General features: G+C 39.5%; 1 protein-coding gene across 1 annotated transcript in view; it reads left to right on the top strand.

Annotated features, from left to right (window-relative positions):
* LOC149084460 (U-scoloptoxin(01)-Cw1a-like) overlaps positions 1-20,789 on the top strand; it is a 30,208-nt gene extending 9,419 nt beyond the window's left edge. The window contains exons 2-4 of the mRNA XM_089235484.1: positions 995-1,091; positions 17,461-17,486; positions 20,387-20,789. Coding sequence (XP_089091610.1) covers positions 1,052-1,091; positions 17,461-17,486; positions 20,387-20,677 — 357 coding nt within the window. The 5' untranslated portion in view covers positions 995-1,051 and the 3' untranslated portion in view covers positions 20,678-20,789. The remainder of the gene's footprint in view (positions 1-994; positions 1,092-17,460; positions 17,487-20,386) is intronic.
* The last annotated feature ends 301 nt before the right edge of the window (positions 20,790-21,090 follow it).

The raw sequence follows: 21,090 nt of genomic DNA, 5'->3' as shown, positions 1-21,090 counted from the left end.
AAGATGAAACGTCGTTGCTGATAGGTTAAAAAACCTGAATTTTAGGTTTTTTGACCTATTTAATATAATAACCTGTTATTATGCATCTTTACCAATCGTCTTGGTAAGTTTGATAAATTTATCACTTTTTTACCGGTGGATATGCATAATACCCAAGCTTCGTTGATAAATATTACGATACAGTACATCTCCCCCCCCGCCCCCCTAACGGACACCACCCAGATGCTATCACCCTCTCTTTTACGGTCAAATAATAATTTTCAGTTGTATAATAAAAGTATGCATTTCAAACCGTTCATTAACGGCCACCCCTCTTTTACGGACGAATTTGTTTGTCCCGCCGGTGTCCACAAAAAATATTTTACTGTAATACGATTTATCATGTTTACCAGCGACGCGACGCTTGGGCATCATGCATAACCGCCGGTGAAAGTTATAATTCTCTTCTAGTACTTATTAAATTTACCAACGACGCTTGGGCACTACGCATAATTGACGGTAAAATTGGTAAATTTAGGGAAATTTATCAGACTTACCAAAATGTTTGGTAAGTATGCATAATAACCGGTAAGCATAGGCGCATGCAGAATTTTCTGAAGGGGTGGGGGGGGGAGTTAAATTTTTTCTTCTCAAGGAGGGGGTTTACATTTTTTCCTGCAAAATAACACTATAATCTCGGTTTGAGAGTGGGGTTAGAACCCCAACCCGCCCCCCCTTGCGTACGCCAATGCCCGTAAGTATATATAATAACCGCACAAATTTACCGTAACATATATATACCACGTTACTTGTATGGAAGTTGTTTCCAATTTTTATAAAGTGCTTTAAATTTATTTTACGATTTTTCTCTGTTTTCTTTAGTGGGCGAATAATTGGATAACATAATTGATGTTTCAGATGTAATGCAATAAATGTCGACAATTCCATTATGATAGCGTTATTAGTTTTTAATTATGTTTTTTTTTTTTTGCATTTCATGTACATGTTGACACAGGGCTGTTCCTTAGGCAAGAAAGATTTTCTTCTTTTGGCAAAACGGAAGTTTAATTTGATGCCAGCGATGATGTACAGATTGCTGATCATTCTGCTCGGTAAGAAGCCTATATACAGTGTGCTCCATAAATCTGGACAAATTAAAAAAAAAAAAAAATTTTTTTTTGACGTAACGGGTGGGGGTTTGCGGCCTTAGACTTGTCAGTCGGATTTTATATGACACGAGAAAAGAAATATTTAAAATTCTTGCCAAATAGGTGACGCTTCCAATTGTTTTCTTAATATAATAATCAAATTTGATCCCTTTAAAACTGTGTTTCTTAACCCTTTTTAGGCCATACCCCCTCCCGTTGGACCATATTTTCTTCTTGCCCCCTCCCCCTTCTTATCTAGGGTCCCCGTCTTCATACAGGAGAGAAACCTTTCTTACTTCCTGAACTGAATTTAGTTAAAACTAATTTCTGATAATGAACAGAATTTTTATAAATAAGGTCGATCTGTGGATTCCTGGGCTGGAAAAGGATCAAGAGTGGGGGCGATGGGGGCAATCACCTCTACCAAAAGCCGATAAATGGGATTAAGCCGATTATATAGGAAAAATTGGTCTGTCCTGTAAAACCTGAACATAAAACGCCCCTCGCTACACATCACCCTGGATTCGCATCTACCGTGAGCTAGATTTAAGTGAGCTTCCTTCTTGTATGCCGGGCCGTCTCAACATCATGGGTCCCCGAAAAAAAAGTGATGTTCCGGGGATCCTATACATGGCTTGAAGTAAGAACTTAGGCTATATACCTGTATTTGTATGCTTACACACACACAACTGTCGAATATAATACCAGATCTCATCATGTAGGCCTCCAACAGGCATGAGGTCCCGGATGGGCCCCTGCGTCAAGATGGTCCAGGGTCTATGGGCTTTCTAAAAGTAGATGCAATTTTTCCCCACCATATTTCGTGTGTCTAAAAGCTTTATTTTTCTTCATATCTAAATTTTTCCCTCAGCTCTCTGTGGGCCCCATTAACTAATTATCTGTCACGACTTCCCTCCTACTTAATTATTTTCTTACGTGGCCTCCTTAAAATATACCAGTACCACAACGGAGGGAGGGGGGCACATGGCCCCCGGTTGAGAAGCATTGCTTTAAAGATCATGAGAATTAACTTATAAACGAATTCTTCCGGGGAACAAATGAATGCGAATCGAACTACGACTTTGTTGCATTATTACGTATCTTTAAGACTGGGATGGATAATTGTGGAAAAGGCAAATTTGATGAAAGTGCTGTATTCTAAATATTTTCATGTATTTTATCATTATTTCATTCATTCAAACAGAGCACAACTCCGGTCTATCGCCATCGGCAATTTAATACCAGTTGAGTTGCGTCAGAAGTGTGAGTGTCCCCCCACCAAATGTCATGGCCCTTCAGATCTCCCGGAACCCTTGGGCGGAGCTTGTTCTTGCCCACCCACCAGTAAGATATCCAGTGGGCGTTTGGGTGGCGAGCTCCAGTGCTCGGTTGCGCCCTCGGCTGCCTTGCTATTGTTGCCGGCCGGCCTGAGCAACAACGGCGAGCAATGGGCGGTTCAAAGGTGAGCCTCCATTACTCGTCTGAACCCTTGTTGTTTTCGTAGTTGTCAGCCGTTTGATATGCCGGTTAATGGGTCTTTGCAAGGCCGTAGCGGAGGGAGGGAGGGGATTATGGGTCTTCCTCCCTCCTCTTGCAGTATGAGAAAGTAACCAGAAAAGGGAAAAAGATGGCCAAATCTCTCTCTCTCTACTGTTCTATCACTTTGGTTCCCCCCCTTCTTGAACGAAATTTCTGGCTACGGGCCATGGTCTTTGGTCTCTCCAGGTCCCCCTTTAGCCCATTGGACCCTCATGGTCCATCTGTCCCCAGGCGGGCCCTGCACTCATATTCCCGCTCTGAGTTCGTTTGGCATTGCTTTCTAGCCCAAGTTCCGGGAAATGGGTCTTTGGTGTCTGCGAGCCCCAGTTGCCCTCCTTCACGGTCCTCTTCTCCGTCTAGGACGCTTAGTCGGGCCCTACACTCGCAGAGCTAGTATTCTTGACTGACAGCTGAGTTTTAGGCTTGCCGTCTGGCTTTTGCGCTAGCCAGTGGGTCTTTGGTCTCTGATGTATTTTATCAACGTGCGCCAAACAGAGTCACCTACCAGCAAGAACACACACACACACACACAACAACAACAAATCCGACGCATTGTGGTGCAAATTCCATAAAAATATGTTATATACTACTCGTACTATAACAGTTCTGGTACAAAAGGTTTGAGAGCAGCGGGTGCACAACCACCGGCACGTGGAACGCCGAACAGGAAGTTTCATTCGGCATGTGAAAGATGTTCTCATAGGAAAGAATATAAATACTTGCACGATAAAAGCCTGGGCAGCCTATATTTCTTTCATGGAAATACAGGATCAGTGAGGGATATCACGCAAAAATAAAGTCAAATTCAAGTAAAGTTGCCATTTGCAGCCAAAAAATTGTCTAAGGCAAGTAAGGTTTCCAATTGCAGCCAAAAAAAAAAAAAAATTATCTAATGTAAGTAAAGCAGATTACAGATTAAAAAAAAAATTGTCTAAGGTAAGTACGGCCAGTTAGAGCCAAAAAAAAAAAAAAATTGTTTAAGGCAGGTAAGGTTGCCAACTACAGCCAAAAAAACTGTCTAAGGCAAGTAAGGTTTCCAATTACAGCCAAAAAAAAAATTGTCAAAGCCAAGTTACCGATTGCAGATAAAGAAATTGTCTAAGGCGAATATGGTTGTCGTTTGCAGCCAAAAAATTGTCTAGGGAAGTTAAAGCCCATCAGTAAACCAATTAGAGCCAAAAAAAAACCCATCAAAACCAAGTAAAGTTGCCAATTACAGATAGAAAAATCGTCTAAGGGAAATAAGGTTGCCAATTACAAAAGAAAAGTTTCCTAATCACAGTCAAAAATATTGTCAAAATCATTAATTTATAAGTCATGAAAATAGTCTCAATTCTTAATTTCAAAAATCCATTTAAGCCTTGTTGAAAGTCGGTGAAAAACGGGATATTCTATGAAAAAGTTGGGACGACCGGCTGGCCAGTTGGATTGCAAAAGTTGCGCACCCCTGTTTTAGAGCGTGCAAGACAAGAGGGTTATGTGGTACACAGAGCTGAAGTGCTCATCGATAATACACAAATGACCTTAGAAGGTCATGATTTCACCAGAAATTCCTTGGACTGTTACTACTACTGGAATGGTAGAAAACAAAACTGCAGCCATAATAGGCATCCTAAAGAGGTTACAAGGCGATAGAAATCTCTTTATAAATAAATAGTTAGGCTGTGAGAAAAAAGAAGCTGATCGACGGGAGGATTAGGCTAAAAGCCTAGGGAATGACCGTTATCTTGTTTTCCGATCAATTTCTCATTCGCTTTTCGGACGCTGGTACCAGGTAGAAGACTACGGAAGACCTCCCAAATTTACCTTCTCATTAAGATTATGGACTTTCTTTCCCATTGTGACTTATAAGCTGGATTGTGGGAGAGAGTACCATGGGATTCAGGTCATATTCAGCAGCAGCAGCAGCAGCAATGAAGACAATTCCTGCGAAGTTCAGCCCTTTGTTTTTCTTTTCTGTGTGAACGGGCAATCGCCTCCCACATATGGCCATTGTCCATTAAAGTCGTCTTCTTATTATTATTTGAAGGATTTATTTTCCATTTTTTGTGTGTGTGCTCTTCCTGACACATACTTTAATAGTGTTTTAATCTCGGTTAGATGAATGACTTGGAGCACCCTTACACTTTTAGGACGGGGCTATTCTTTTCTCAGTTCTGAGTGAGCTTAATCGAAACGATAGCTCTCTCTTGATTACTTTCTCTGATATTATTATTCACAAAACGTGAAAGCAATTATTATGAACGAAATCATAGGGTTTGAGATATGGAATGATGTGTTGGGTTTCATTGTGAATATGAGACATAAATTGTAGTTCCCGGCAAAAGAAAATGGTCTTCATTTCGGAACTTATGAGGACTTTCAGGTCAAATACCTGAGAGTGAGTGATATCTAAACACCAAAAGAATTTCGCAACCTGTTTTTGTTTAATTTACTAATTTCTTGTTTTGCCTCGTGATCTTCAAAAGGTATACCCGGCTGGTAGCCAAATTTGTCCCTTGGAGGCTTTTAGTTGTGGCTAGCTCTGAAATGTGTTCAGAGAAAACAACTAAAGATATTAAAGACGATTTCCCACATAATGGCAATTGTACATATAGTCTTCTTATTTGCATGGATTTATTCTTTTTGTACTCTTCCTGACACATGCTTTAATAGTGTTTTAATCTCTGTGAGATGAATGACTTGCAACACCCTTACGCTTAGGACGGAGCTGTTACTTGTAAAAGTCTGAATGACCATAATCGAAACGATGTTTTTCCTCTTGATTACTTTTTCTGATATTATTATTATTATTCTCGAAACGAGGAAGCAATTATGAATGGAATGATAGAGATAATTGAGAAATGGATTGATGTGTTGGATTTCATTGTGAATATGAGACACATGATATGTTGAAAGTTGTATTTAATAGGGACATGAAGTCCCCTATGAATTTCAAACTTTCAGGTCAAATACCTGAGATGGCGAGCAATGTAATAATAATTTATTCGTTTAAGAGGCCACCAGAATTTGTACAAAAAAGTACATTACAAATAAATACATAGTTTTAAGGGGTTTGGCGCACGCAGATTTTCTAAAAAAAAAAACATTTCCAATTTTTCAGTTTTTAAATACTATGAAAATTTTTTGCGTCTAACTGTGTTGAAGTTTTTGTTCTACTTATACTAAAAATATTTTAACGTAAACTGCCGGCAGGCATTACACGTGCTAATGTTTTTCACTAAAATGCGTTTTTCTCAAAATTAAGTTTTTTGTGTTTGATAAGGAACATTTTCTCGAACACCACTCATTCAAATGTCTTGAAACTTTGTGCGTATCTCAACATTATGGTTTTACATACTTTACAGCGAGGATTTAGGATTTTAATTGTTGAATATTTTTTCCTTGAATTTTAACCTTAGCAACTTTTTTCAAAAATAACCAAAATTTTCCCATATTTTGTGCCATAAAATTTTTTCAAATAGTTTCAATAAAAAATCCTCGTGTAAAAGTATGAAACACCATAGTACTGAGACACACACGACGTTTCAAGACATTCGAATGACTGGTGTTCGAAAAAAATGTTCCTTATCTAACGAAAAAACTTAGTTTTGAGAAAAAAAGCATTTTAGTTAAAAATATTAGCGTGTGTAATGTCTGCTAGCAGTTTATATTGAAATATTTAAAAATTTTTTTTAGTACAGGTAGAACAAAAACTTCAACAGTTAAACGCAGAAAAATTTCGTAGTACTTAAAAATTGAAAAATTTAAGAAAATGTGTTTTTTTTGGGAAATCTGCGTGCACCAACCCCTTTGAGCGAGAAAGAGAAAATTACAAAGGTGAGAGAGAAATACAAAGAGAAAAAAGAATAATTAAACCCCAAAGGGCGTGGGGAGAGGGAAAAAAAGTATATTGTGCAAGTATGCAAATTAAAAAAAAAACTGTTATATGCAATAAAATGACAAAAATGCATTTTAAAAAACGCAAATTATGAAACAATATAATAATATCTATCAACATTTAGAAAAGTTAGAAGTATTTAAATTGTTTACAAAAAAAAAAAATTATTAATTATATTAAATTATGTTTCTCTCTCTAATATTCTCTGCTGAAGAGAGAAAAATCAAGGTTTCAAAATTGTCATTTCGTTAAGAAGACCTAAAAATCCAATGATCATATGTGGTTCATTTTCCATCAAATATGCCGCCTCTGTAATCGAAATATATTGAGCATTGAGAGATGACAAAATCTTATTCCCTGAAATGATTCACAAGAGTAAAAAATCATATACTACGTATTTTTACAACAAAAAATGCAGGAATCTCTAAAGCGATTAAAGTTGCAGATCAGATTCTAAATTTCTAATGTAGCGAAAACTGTATCCAGAATTCAAGTAAAACTTTGGAAAAAAACAGTGTCCAGATATTTAAAATATGGGTTGAATTTGCTGTTTTTTTTTAAGGTCAAAAATACAAGTGAATCTCCAAAACGGCAAACTACGGCTGTAAGATCGGGGTGAGATCCATTCAAGATTAGGTGTCATATAGTGGAAATTCCATGTTGTATTCTTCATTTTAGAATGAAATTCTCTCACCCCACCCAATTTTTTTATTCCAGGCTGCATTTGATGCAAGTCTTCGAAGTACACTGAAGAGCCAAAAAAACTGGTGCACCTGCCTAATATCGTGTAGGGCCCCCGCGAGCGCGCAGAAGTGCCGCAACACGACGTGGCATGGACTCGACTAATGTCTGAAGTAGTGCTGGGGGTAATTGACACCATGAATCCTGCAGGCCTGTCCATAAATCCGTAGGAGTAAGAGTGGGGTGGAGATCTCTTCTGAACAGCACGTTGCAAGTCATCCCAGATATGTTGAATAATGTTTATGTCTGGGGATTTTGGTGGCCAGCGGAAGTGTCTGAAGTCAGAAGAGTGTTCCCGGAGCCACTTTGTAGCAATTCTGGACGTGTGGGGTGTTTCATTATCCTGCTGAAATTGTCCAAGTCCGTCGGAATGCACAATGGACATGAATGGGTGTAGGTGATCAGACAGGATGCTTACGTACCTGTCACCTGTCAGAGTCGTATCTAGACGTATCAGGGGTCCCATATCACGCCAACTGCACACGCCCCATACCATCACAGTGCCTCCACCAGCTTGAACAGTCTCAGCTAGAAGCAATTGGAACCGAGACTCGTCAGACCAGGTAACGTGTTTCCAGTCCTCAACAGTCCAATGTCGGTGTTGTCGGGCCCAGGCGAGGCGTAAAGCTTTGTGTCGTGCAGTCATCAAGGGTACACGAGTGGGCCTTCGCCTCCGAAAGCCCATATCGATGATGTTTCGTTGAATGGTTCGCACGCTGACACTTGCTGATGGTCCAGCATTGAAATCTGCAGCAATTTGCGGAAGGGTTGCACGTCTGTCACGTTTAATCATTCTCGTCAGTCGTCGTTGGTCTCGTTCTTGCATGATCTTTTTGCGGCCGCAGCGATGTCGTAGATTTAATTTTTTACCGGATTCCCGATATTCACGGTACACTCGTAAAATGGTCGTACGTGAAAATCCAAATTTCATCGCTACCTCGGAGATGCTATGTCCCATCTCTCGTGCGCCGACTATAACACCACGTTCAAACTCACTTAAATCTCGATAACCTGCCATTGTAGCAGCAGTAACCGATCTAACAACTAAGACAGACACTTGTTGTGTTATATAGGCGTTGCCGACCGCAGCCCCGTACTCTGATTGGTTCCATATCTCTTTATTTGCATACGCATGCCTGTACCAGTTTTTTTTGGCTCTTCAGTTTATGATATTTTTGAGTATAGTGAAAATTAAGAGTAATCGACGCAAATTCTGTGTAAATTAAATATGACGGGGTTAGCGCGGGAGAGAGTAAAATGCTCTTAGAAATCTCTGATGCAGCCGCCTCAAAATCATGATTATACAGACTCTAAATTTCACAGCCATATAAAACAGCCGACTAAATCAGAGCTTAAATAGTCTGAATTCATCAAGAATCTGGTAAGATATTTCATATACTGTGTACGACGAGGTCTGTCAACATGGCTGATAGCGATCACTTTAGATTTAACAACATGTTTCCTAAAAACGAGCCATTTTAGTAAAAAAAAAATACACCAAAAGTACACTATATTCATTTACTATCTCTCTCAATTTCGTTTCCCCTATAAAACCACTTAAAATTTTTGGGGAGCTTGTGGCCCCTACGTTAGATAACTATCTTGGATTTAGACAAATTTACCTGCATCAAAATGAGCATCGCGAAATTTTCTAAACGTTTCATCATTTTTTTGCAGACCGACCATAGAATCCGAGATCATTACTATATCATCTGCGTAACCAAGTATTTCGATCTCGGCATCTAAGATCGAAACGCCTGCCGCATCTGAATTACAAATATCGGTGATTAGATCATTTATATACCAATTAAATAGTGCGGGACTTCTTCTCTTCTCTCTCTTCTTATATATATATATAAAATGCAACCCTGCTTTTTACCATTATCAATAGGAAACTGGGGGGGGGGGGGAAAGACCCGAGTCAGTGATAACATTACCGGGCACGTTATGATACAAAGATGTTAAGGCATTGACGAATGTATAACTTATACTGGCTATAAGGAGTCTTTTGCATAGCAACTCCCGATTAATCGTATCGAAAGCGGATTTGCAATCGACGAATAAAACAACAACAAACAAATAATTCTCGTCGTTTTTGTTTCAATACTTTGTTAATCACACTGTATCTAGAAAGAAAATGCTGTCAAGTGTTGATCGTCCTCTCCGGAAGCCGGACTGATATTCAGAGATAACATCTCTTTCGCTCAACCAATCGATTCTGAAGGATTGATGTATATCAATCAAGCTGGGGGGGATAGGGAGTCTACAATTGGTGATCTCAGACCTAGAACATTTTTTGAATAATGGGAAAAAATCAGATTTTAGTTCTCCATTTTCAAGCGGAATTTCCTTACCGTTAAAAAAAAGATTAAAAACAGCGATGTAACAAAGGGCAAAAAATTCTCATTCTTAAAGAATTTGCTAGAGCTTCCATCAATGCCTGGAGATTTCTTGATTGGAACGTTTTTCATGTCTTTATACACTTCAGATGTCGTAATCTATTTACCCTGGTCCTGGTCATACCAGTTATGGCAGAAGTTGAAAGCCCCAAGTTCCAAAAAAATCTGGCTTTCTTTTCTCTAAAAGACTAGCAAAATAGTCAAGGCCAAGACACATAATGTCCATTGTCCAAGGGCGTAGCCGGGGGGGGGGGGACTTGGGGGTCTGGTCCCCCCCCCCCCCCGAAATGTGAGAAAATGACCGAAAAAAGGGAAAAAGATGGCCAAATCTATTGTTCTGTCACTTTGGTCCCCCCGCCCGAAATGAAAGTGCCCCCCCCCCCCGAACGAAATTTCTGGCTACGCCCCTGCCATTGTCTATTAAAGTCTTATTTGCGAGGATTTATTTTTTGTGCTCTTCCTGATACATGCTTTAATAGTATTTTAATCTGTATTAGACGAATGACTTTTGGAACTCCCTTACACTTAAGACGGAACAGTTCTTTGCCTATTTCTGAGTGAGCTTAATCGAAACGATAGCTCTGATTACTTTCGCGCTGATATTATTATTATTATTCCCGAAACGTGAAAGCAATTATTATGAATGAAATCATAGGGTTTGAGATATGGAATGATGTGTTGGGTTTCATTGCGAATATGAGACATAAATTGTAGTTCTTGGCAAGAAAGGGGCTTGAGTAACTTATGAATTGCGGATTTTCAAATACCCGAGATGACGTGATACGCAAACGTCAAATTATTTCGTAACCTGGTTGAAACAGCTAAAGATGTGGAAAGACGATTTCCCACATTTGACCATTGCCTATTAAAGTTGTCTTCTTCTTATTTGGAGGATCAATTTTTCATTTTTTATGGCCTCCTTTTTAGCATGTTTTTGGCGTTTTTAAATTTGATTTGGAACACCCATACACTTAGGATGAGGCTGTTTTCACGTTAGAGTGAGCTTTAACGAAACGATATTTTCCTTTGATAACTTTCCCTGATATTATTATTATTACTATCCACGAAACGTGGAAGCAATTATTATGAATGAAATTATAGGGATTGAGATATGGAATGATGTGTTGGGTTTCATTCTGAATATGAGACGTAAATTGCAATTTTTGGCAAGAAAATATCTTCATTAAAGGACTTTCAGGTCAAGTGCCTGTGATTGAGCGATATGTATGCGCCAAAGAATTTTGGTAACCTGTGTAAAATTCTTGTTTCGCCTCGTGATCTTCAAACGGTATACCCGGCTGAGATCCAAATCTGCCCCTTGGAGGCTTTTTGCCGTGGCTAGCTGAAATGTACTCACAAAATAGCAAAAGATATTGAAAGACGGTTTCCCACATATGGCTATTGCTCATTAAAGTTGTCTCCTTATTTAGAGGGGTTTTTTTTTTCATCAAATTTCTTTTGGGTGTGATTGACAACTTTAGTTGTCCATGACAAATTTTTACCCTGCGGTAATTGAAAACTTTATTCCCCTTTGACAGTTTTTTTGGCTGTGATTGGCGAACTTTACTTGCTTTGACATTTTGTTTAGGTGTGATTGGCAATTTCACTTGCCTTTGACAAATATTTTCGCTGTAATTAGCAACTTTACTTGCTTTCACAGTTCTTTTAGGTGTGACTGGCAACTTTACTGGCGTTTGACAAACTTTTTTTTGCCACTGGCAACTTTACTCGCCTTCGATGATTTCCCCAGAATTTTATTGCTAAATTTTATGCAATAAATCACACTTTGTCCGGAGGCACTTTCTCCTATAAAAAAGTTTGTTTCAGGTTAACTTTTCAGTGAAGAGAAAGGTAGAGAGTGTATTCCTTCTCCGCAAAATATAGTTCCCATACATCGGAGGTTTCTGATGATCATTTATATAGAATATTTCAAATTTTTTTATGATTTCGAAAAAGATACTGAAAAAATACCGTTTTGAACCAATGTATATTTGTTAAAAAATTTTAAATTAGAAAAAATATTGGTTACCATTATCAAAAATCCATGGCGAGCTCAAGAACATTTTGGCGCGATTTCCAAGAAGTTTTCCCCGCTAATGTCACTCTCTCTGTCGTGCTCTTTTTTTGGTTGTATAATTATATATATATGTTACCGGGATTTCATACTTTGCCGGTGACATATATATTATATCGTCATTTTGTTGAATTTTCCAATACACTTTTCCATTCAGTTTTGCATGTACTTATAGGCCTACACACCCAGACGAATATTCAATCAGGTTTTTTTTTCTCCCGAAAATAACCTCCAACGAATTCAAATATTCACTCACAGATTACAGGAAAAGCCCCTCTTCCACGACAGCGCCGATACCGTTGTGAGAGGCTCTCTTTATGGGTGTAGGTTACGGTTCCAGTCGCGTCGCCCCCCCCCCCTTTTTTTAAATTATCTATTTCTTGCCGTGTTCGTGGGATAGGGGTGGTTTCTGAATTCCAATAGCCGATAGCGGAGGGTGTTGACATAAGTAATGTCTCTTTTGCACACACACACAGAGGCTGTCTCTCCAGATAAATATAAATAAGCAAGAGAGAGAGAGAGAGAGAGAGAGAGAGAGAGACCCACAATGGTTTAGGCTTGCAGTGTATTTTTTCCTTCTGTGACAGTTGTATCTTTTCACCAGAGATAGACACGCTAAAACGTTCTCCGTTCTTTTTGGCAATAATGCATGAAGCACGTTATTGAAAAGAAGAGGAATTTTGGATTGCAGATGGCCTGATGGAACACATGTTGGAGCAACAACAATTAATAAGTAATAGAGAATTCGATAGTTCTACAACTTCAAGTGAGGATTCCATAGAATGGGAATCCGTAAAAAATGACTAAAACTGTATTACGTTATACGAAAAAAATATTTTTTTCTGCGAGATTGGCGAGAATCAGCCATACCTTACCGAGGTTGCGCATCGATACATTGGTTAAGAGGCCTTCGTTGTCATAGCAACGAGTGATGCGGTTCCCTCGTAGCTTCCTCTTCACTGCAAAGTTAACCTGAAACGGACTATAGAAGCCATCTTATAAACCCCCACCCCTCATGCCTTTAAAGTTCAACTTTGAGTGCTGTCCTCTGACGGAAGCCTTGAATTTCATATTCACTGTATTTCTAACTCAAAACTTACGCAATACTTTAGGTCAAGGTTTAACTCCCTGAGGTGCAAAAATAGAAAAAAAATCTACAGTAACAGAAAGCAACCTATTTATTTGTTGCATGTAGGTCTGAAAGAGTTATTAGTACTCATCCTATGAGAATTCAGATTTTGACGAGCAATTTTAATTTGAAGTATTCATTTTAATATATACACTACACCATTATTAATTTTGTCTTACTTGCTGATTAACATCTACGCTCATGCCATGGTGATGCAATCATTGCCGTACTGCTTACAGTTTTAAAGTTGAAATTTTCTCTGTAATTTAGCACTGTTAGGACAGGTACCAGTCAAAATAACCGGAGGCTAATTTTCATTATGAAAACCTCGATTTTTGGGAGTTTTTTTTAATGTTTAAATGTATATAAGAATGTCTTCGCTCCAGAAGCACACATATGAACTTACTTTCTGTTTTTAATGATTCTCTTTTCAAGTTAAGAAACACATTTTCAGCAAGCAGGTCTTTTACGCATTGAAAATTGATCGCTCGTTTTGCTTTTGCACCACGGGACTTGACCTCGCTGTGTTTTTCCTGGTATAGTAGCGCTTAATGTTGTTAGCAAAATTCTGATTCCTGAACAAATTAGGGTTTCTAAGCGTTTTAGCTAATTTCAACAGGAAGGAAAATAACTTTCCCGGTTCTTTGTTTCTACAAATCAGCCAAGCATTTCTTGAAGATACGTCGAATGTTGTGGAAAACCCACACTGGCAAATGAATGATGTGCGGATTTCATGCATTCGAGCCATCTGTTCAACAATATACTCCGTTTCGTTGTAGAACTCGACGGTTTCTGAAAATTTTTTTGACTTTGAAAATGTATATACAGTAGAGTCTCGTTTATCCGACCTTCCTTATTATCCAACGTGCCACCGAAAAAAAAAAATAATAATAAAAATACACGCATCAATCGGCAACAAGAACTGCAAGTTACGAGCAAGAAATCGAGAGTTGGATGAAAAGGATGTGATCAGTATCAAATATCTAATTGCCACTCTTGTCAATTACGATGGAAACGAAATTGAAGATCAAGATCAAGCACCAACTGTTGAGCCTCTCAGAATTTCATATAACGACGAAGAATTTCATATAACGGCTCTACAAACTACAATTAAATACATTGAGCAACAAGAAGAAGCTACATTAATCGACATGATGATGCTGCAAAGATGGTTAAACTTGGCAGCGAAGAAGCGGCACGCGTCAGTAAAGCAGACTATGATCAAAAATGTCTTTGAATAATCACAGGACGGAACTTTTTAAGTACTGTATTTAACTTCAGAATATTCGGTAACTGTAAGATCAAGCCGATATTGATCCTGTCTCTGGCGATTCGATGCACATCCTCGAGGCGCTCCTAGTCCCTCGATGGATAGTCTTCCGGTGGGAGCATCTGGCGGTCGCTCAAACAGCGACCGCCGAAGATCTCGTCCCATAAGCATCGGCGCTGGTGAAAATCCGGTGCTCTCGCGGACAGCAGTTCGGCTGGCCAGTAGGAAAAGCGGTGACTTTGCGTCCCGATATTGTTGGTTCTGCGACACGAATTGCGAGAGGTGATTCAGGATGGATCTGTTGAATCTTTCGACCATCCCATCAGATTCCGGATGAAGCGGCATCGTTTGCGTCTTTTCCATTAGAAGCTTACACATGCCGCCGAAAACTGCTGAAGTGAAGTTTCTTCCCTGATCGGAATGGATCAGCATGGGGGACTCCCAATCGAGACACCCAATTTCGCACAAAACCTTTTTGATCAGGAAAAGGATACGCTTCCGACCATTTGGTAAAATAGTCCATCACCACAAGTATATATTTGTGACCATTGTGGATTCTGGGTAACGGTCCGAGGAGTTCAGGGCGATTCTCTCGAACGGCGCACCAACGTTGTAGCGTTGAAGGCGGGCCCGGGTGCCTTAGCGAGGAGCAGGCGTCGCAACTCTTGCACCATTTCTCTACATCGGTCCTGGACTTGTCCCTATAGAATCGTTCACGGACCTTCTCGAGAGTCTTGGTTATGCCGAAATGTCCACCGGTCGGACTTCCGTGCCATTATTCTCATTCAAAACTTGTTTTACTCGGCCTTTTGGTAAGACGAGTTGCCATCGGAACGTCTTCCCGTCCTTCGATTCCCATTTGCGGTACAGCACGCCATCTCTCTCCACCTCCAGGGAGTCTTCGGCGGCTTTGGTTTTCTCAGGATTTGTCCTTATTCCCTCTCGAGAGATGATGTGACCCAAGTAGGTGACTTCGTGTCTGAACAGACGGCACTTTGTCGAGCTCAATTTCAAAAATTGACACCTCTAAGCTTCTGAAGGACTTTGCTCAAATTTTGTAGATGCTCCAAGAATGTTCTTCCAACTATTATTATATCGTCCAAGTACACGGGACACGATTCGTATGATAGTCCATGAAACGGTCTCCGTCAGCCCTTCGAAGGAAGCCGGAACATTGCACAAGCCGAATGGCATCACCTTAAACTGCCATAATCCTTGTTCGGTGGTGAAGGTCGTCTTTTTTTCGATCGTCTGGGTGGATTTCCACCTGCCAATATCCACTCTTCAGGTCCAGGGTAAAAAACCACTGATGTCCGGAAAGCGTGTCAAGAGCGTCATTGATTCTTGGCAGCGGATAACTAACTGTCTTTCTTGGTGACATCGTTCAACCTTATGTAATCGACACAGCAGAATCGGGTGGAACCGTCCTTCTTTCTCACCAGCACGATCGGTGACGCTCATGAACTCTTTGATGGCTCGATGATGTTGTTGACTTGCAGTTCCTGTAGCAGTTTATCCAGGGCCGTCATTTCAACTTTTTCCAGAGGGGGGGGGGGCACACTTCTTCCGGGGGGGGGGGGGTTCAATTGACTCCGGCTCACATTGGCTCCGGTGTCGATGACCATCCGACAAGGAACTTCGTCAATTTTTCCTTGAATTTCACGTGAAATTAATTTTTTGATCTTTTATTATTATACATAGACGGAGATAGAATTGAAAGTCTGGGGGAGGGGGGGGGGGCAAACGATGATGATTGCTGGGATGATGATGATGATGAATATGATGACGATGTCTATACTTACCAAGGTAGTATTACTCTGCTTCAGCATTTAGCAAGTATTAATGAATAAAAACATGCATGACGTGCTCAAAATTCTATAGCTTGCAAACAAAATTCAATGATTATTTGCATCACTACATTTTATTCCATATTAGTATTTTTATTTTGTAATTAGTCGATCATTAAGCAAGCTTCTAATTAGCCGAAGTGAGCATATCTATGATTACCGGTCAAATTGACCGGTGATGGTCCTTCCTTTTAATTTATAATAGTTGCACAGCGTATTATTTAAGGGTCACATACGTCTTAACATGGGGGGAAAGTTAAAATATCATTAAAAATACTATTTAGCCATTAATCTATTAGAAGATTTTTCGACATATTTTTGATTAAATATCTTATGCTGGTATAAAATTTCACATATCTGAGATACTTAATTTTTTTAAAATTTCCAAAAAAAATACATTTAAAACAGCTTGCGCGCATGATAGAATGGCATGACATCAATGGCATGACATCATCATACAATATTAAAAATTGAAAAGAAGAATACAGTCTATTTCATCAATCCTCAAAGTATACATTTCGTTTATTCTGATCTTCGATAAACGCTGGAATAATATTCTTGCATTTATTCTGAATATTCTCTGGTGCTGGAATTTACTCCGGACTCTGCCACGTCCCTGGGCTGGAAGTAATCTCGGCAACGGGATTAAGTCCACTGCGAAATTTCTGGCGTTCATTCATGATCCTGGAATTATTTCTTGCATTTATTCTGAATATTTTAACGATTTTAATTTTTCGAATTTTCAATTCCCTTCTCCCCACAAAACATATAAAATTCGAGACTAAGTGGTGCCCCCGAAATTATCAAGACGCCTCTGGCCCGGCTATTAATTTCGCACCGGGACCCCAGCGTCTGGTAAGGGCGGATCTAGATTTGACTGCATTATCAGGTTGCGTGTTTTGACCGGGACACCTTTCGTGGGCAACATTTGGCCCGCCGGCCAGAGGATGTGCAGTGTGGACCCTCTGCTATAAAACAAACTTTCATTATTTTCCCTCTCATTGCCTATAAGACATACATAGGCCTATAGTCTTTATGTTACTGTAGTACTTATCTTTGTGTGTGGTTACGCGATGCGTGACGGTGAAGTCGATTCATGGAAGAGAAACAGATTATAACGAATCACCCTTAAAAACTAATGACCATCGGGCACGCACACAGACACCATAAGAAGGGAACCAGGAAAAACAAAAAGACAAAAAACGAAACCGTAACTTTCAAGTCGCAAAACACTGCTGTACTTGAAACATTTCTCTGACCTCGATCAGGAAAATACTGGTGAGTTTCATCATACAATAATATCGCATTTCCAGTGATTAATGGGTCAGAGGTTCCCGTCACATATTGTCCAGATAAAAGACAATGAAAACCTCCATTTATGAATGTGCCGAATCTTGTCATTAGGTGTACGTATCGCTTATTTGCAAAATATAACCGTTTGATTTTCTTTTCAGGTACTGTACCCTGGATAAGGACGGACGTAAGTTGTATTCGAAATATTTTTTCTGTATTTACTTATAATTGAGTGATAATACAGTACCCTCTTACCGGACATCCCTCTTTTACGGTCAAATAATAATTTCCCCCGTATAATAAAAGTATGCATTTCAAATCCCTGGTCACAACGGTCACCTGTCTTTTCACCTGGACGAATTTTTTTATCCCACTGGTGCCCACAAAAGAGAGGTTTACTTAAATATGATTTAATGATGATATTTGCATTTAATAATGATAATACAGTAAAACCTCTCTTTTGCGGACACCGTTGGGACAAAAAAAAAAAAATAGTCCGTAAAAGAGGGGGGGGGGTGACCGTTAATCAGGGGTTTGAAATGCATGCTTTTATTATACGGGGGAAATTATTATTTGGCCGTAAACGAGGGGAGATTGTTTAGAGGGAGTTTTACTGTAATGAGTTTTGTGTGAGTGGATTTTGTTTCGATAATGATGGCAGTGCCATGCATTGGAGACAGGTGACGTCGTTTATAGTGGTCAGTGAGGACACTTCAATAAATCAATAAAAATCAGCAGTAAATCAATAAAAATCAGCAATGATGGCAGAGACCGCCAGGGTCTCTGCCACCGGACTTATTCCGTTGCCGAGATCTCTTCCAGCCCAGCTTCACGGCAGAGTGGAGGAACAAAGTGAGTGCACCTAACAGTCTGTGTGTGTAGCTAGTGTTGTGTCTGATATTTCAGTGCTGCCATTTATACTTCAATTGTGAGTGAAGTGTAATGATTGCATATTTGTAACGTTGTAGGCCTGTTGCTCTCTGTGGCGAAACTTCTTAACGGGGAGATCAGCTCGCATTCGCGCCTTGAAGTTGGGAACCACAGAAAACCAACTTCAGCCGACCACCACTGCGGCGCCGGTGGGGTTCGAACCCGGATCCCCGCGATGCGAGTCCGTCACTATGACCACTCGACCACCACAGCGGCAGTAAATCAGTAAAAATCTTCAACAAATCAATAAAAATCAGCAGTAAATGAGTAAAAATCTTCAACAAATCAATAAAAATCAGCAGTAAATGAGTAAAAATCTTCAACAAATCAATAAAAATCGGCTGTAAGTTGCTGTATGCGCAGCGACCTGTGGATACAAGGTGGACTCGAAGGCGACATGTTCACGCTATGCGTGTGTTCATGCCATGTTCATTTTAGACCGCTTGCTCACTATAGCATAGCTGCCAACTTTTGAAAATGAAAATTCGGGAGATTTTCGCGCACACCCGTATTTTATGCTAAAACCACTCCCTAATAAATACAATAGGGATTTTTCCAAATACAATAGGGATTTTTCCAAATACAATAGGGATTTTTCCAAATACAATAGGGATTTTTCCAAATAAAATAGGGATTTTCCAAATATAAAAGTTAGAGCGTAGGAAATAAAATACCTACTCAAAAACTGAAGTCAAATTAAAATAGGGATTTTACACACATGGAAGTTAAACCCTTGGGAATAAAATTACTACGCAGAAAACAAGTGAAATTGGAGGCCAAAACTTCAATGATGTAAAAATAAATATTGTGTTCAATCAGAAACGCTGTGAACAAACATTCTCCGCGAATGACCCCAAAATCATCGGAAGATGAAGGAAAACACCGTCAATTTTTGAAGAACACTGACTTTTTGTGACACTTGCTTGATGTGTTTTTTTTTTCATTTCACGAGTGATGATGGCAGTCTTTCCATGACCGATGTTTATGTCCGTAACACAACTTGTACAAAAAGGAAAAGTCGGCCCTCTTCTGGAACGTTTGATGAAAAGAAATTCATCGGAATAAGTATCTATAAAATTGATTAAATATGTTTTTACAAGATATACAGAAGACTGGATGTTGTGAAGATATTTATTATTTTAGATGTTCATTTTTTAAGGAAGGAAAAAACTCATCTCTGCCTCTACCGGGAGTCGAACCCGGGTCCCTCGATTGCCGGACGAGTGCTCTGACCACTAAGCTACAGAGGAGATAGAGATTTTCCTTCGCTAGAGCGTATATGTGCCGAACGGAACCGTGCAATGGACGGTGAACCGATCAGCTAATAGCTCATGGACGACGAGCCACCAGAGGGCTATATATAAATATTATATAATATTAATAATATTATATAAATTATATAATATTAATAATATTATATAAATATTATATAATAGGCAGAGATGAGTTTTTTCCTTCCTTAAAAAATGAACATCTAAAATAATAAATATCTTCACAACATCCAGTCTTCTGTATATCTTGTATTAACAAGTGGAGAGCGACATTCATGTCATAAATATGTTTTTGCTTATCAGTATTCGTGTTTGGTTATATCGCACGTTATAACAAAAGAAATTTTGACCACATGCGCGTGACTATAATCTTCAATAATTATCCAGGACTATTGGCTGCTAAGTCATTTCCCTGCACGATAAGACAAACAACTTTCTTGTTACCATCAGAGGGTTTGTAAAACTTCCTTAAAAAGGGAATTTCCCCATTTACGACGTGTGACGTCATTTCGAAAGGGAAAAAAAGATGCCCCACAAGAAATTCCTTAGGGATTGTTTTCATAAGCGGGGATTTTTTTTAATGAAGTAGGGAATTTTAAGGGACAATTAGGGATTTTTGTGATTTTCGTAAAAATTCGGGAGATTTAAGAACTTTTCGGGATGTCGAGCGATGAAGGTAAAATTCGGGAGACTTGGCAGCTATGCTATAGCCTTTGCTTTTGGTCATCATTGCTAATGATAAAGGAAAGTCCATTTGCTCGGAGACACAGGGTGGGTATGAAACTAATCTACGACATTGATTGATTCTGTTACGTGAAGTTCCTACAGCAGTGTGTTGCCGCAAATATATAAGTGGCATATAATTTTTATTTCATTCGTTTTCCAGGCGCAGATTCTGCCATTTTACGACAGCGTGCCACAAACTTCGTTCACCTGCGAAGGTAGGTCTTACGGATACTACGCCGATCCCGAGGTGGACTGTCAAGTGTTTCACATTTGTCCAGGAGCCTACGGAGTCGGAGCTTTCTCTTTCCTCTGCCCGAACCAAACCGTGTTCAATCAGGCTTACCTGGTATGCGACCATCCTTACAACGTCGACTGCGCGATCGTAGACGGATTGTACTCGGTGAACGACAACTTCTTCAACACCTTCGATGATGACGACGACCATCCGTGACAACACTTATACGGGACGAGCATACGATTATGTACAGAGAGTATAAATAAATGTATTTATATGGGCGACGTGCCAAATTAAGTGGCTCTTTCGGAGAGGAATAAAAAATTGTAAGAGGAAAAGTCGTGTTCTTTGTACTTCTATTCATAATACATGCATTAGGACAGCCATCTTCAATCCGTTGCTCGCGAGCACCACGGTGCTCCCCTAATACACCCAGAGTGCTCGATGCTCGTGTCCGATTTCATGCTCGCGAGCACTCGATCAACATTACAATTAAACACCCTGTACTAATTGCATTCAAGAACTGAAATAATCCTGATTCCATGATTCGTATGTCAAACTCACCGTAAGGGTGCTCTTTTTTTGATGATGGACACTGGTAGTGCTCGCGAGTAGAAAAAGGTTGAAGA

This window comes from Pholcus phalangioides, unplaced genomic scaffold, assembly GCF_987345545.1.
Source record: "Pholcus phalangioides strain wild (caught in Gottingen) unplaced genomic scaffold, Ppha-v1.0 ptg000008l_1, whole genome shotgun sequence".
Classification (NCBI taxonomy): Eukaryota; Metazoa; Arthropoda; class Arachnida; order Araneae; family Pholcidae; genus Pholcus; species Pholcus phalangioides.
The sequence above is the reverse complement of the archived record's forward strand: the minus strand, read 5'-3'. Positions and strand labels throughout refer to the sequence as shown.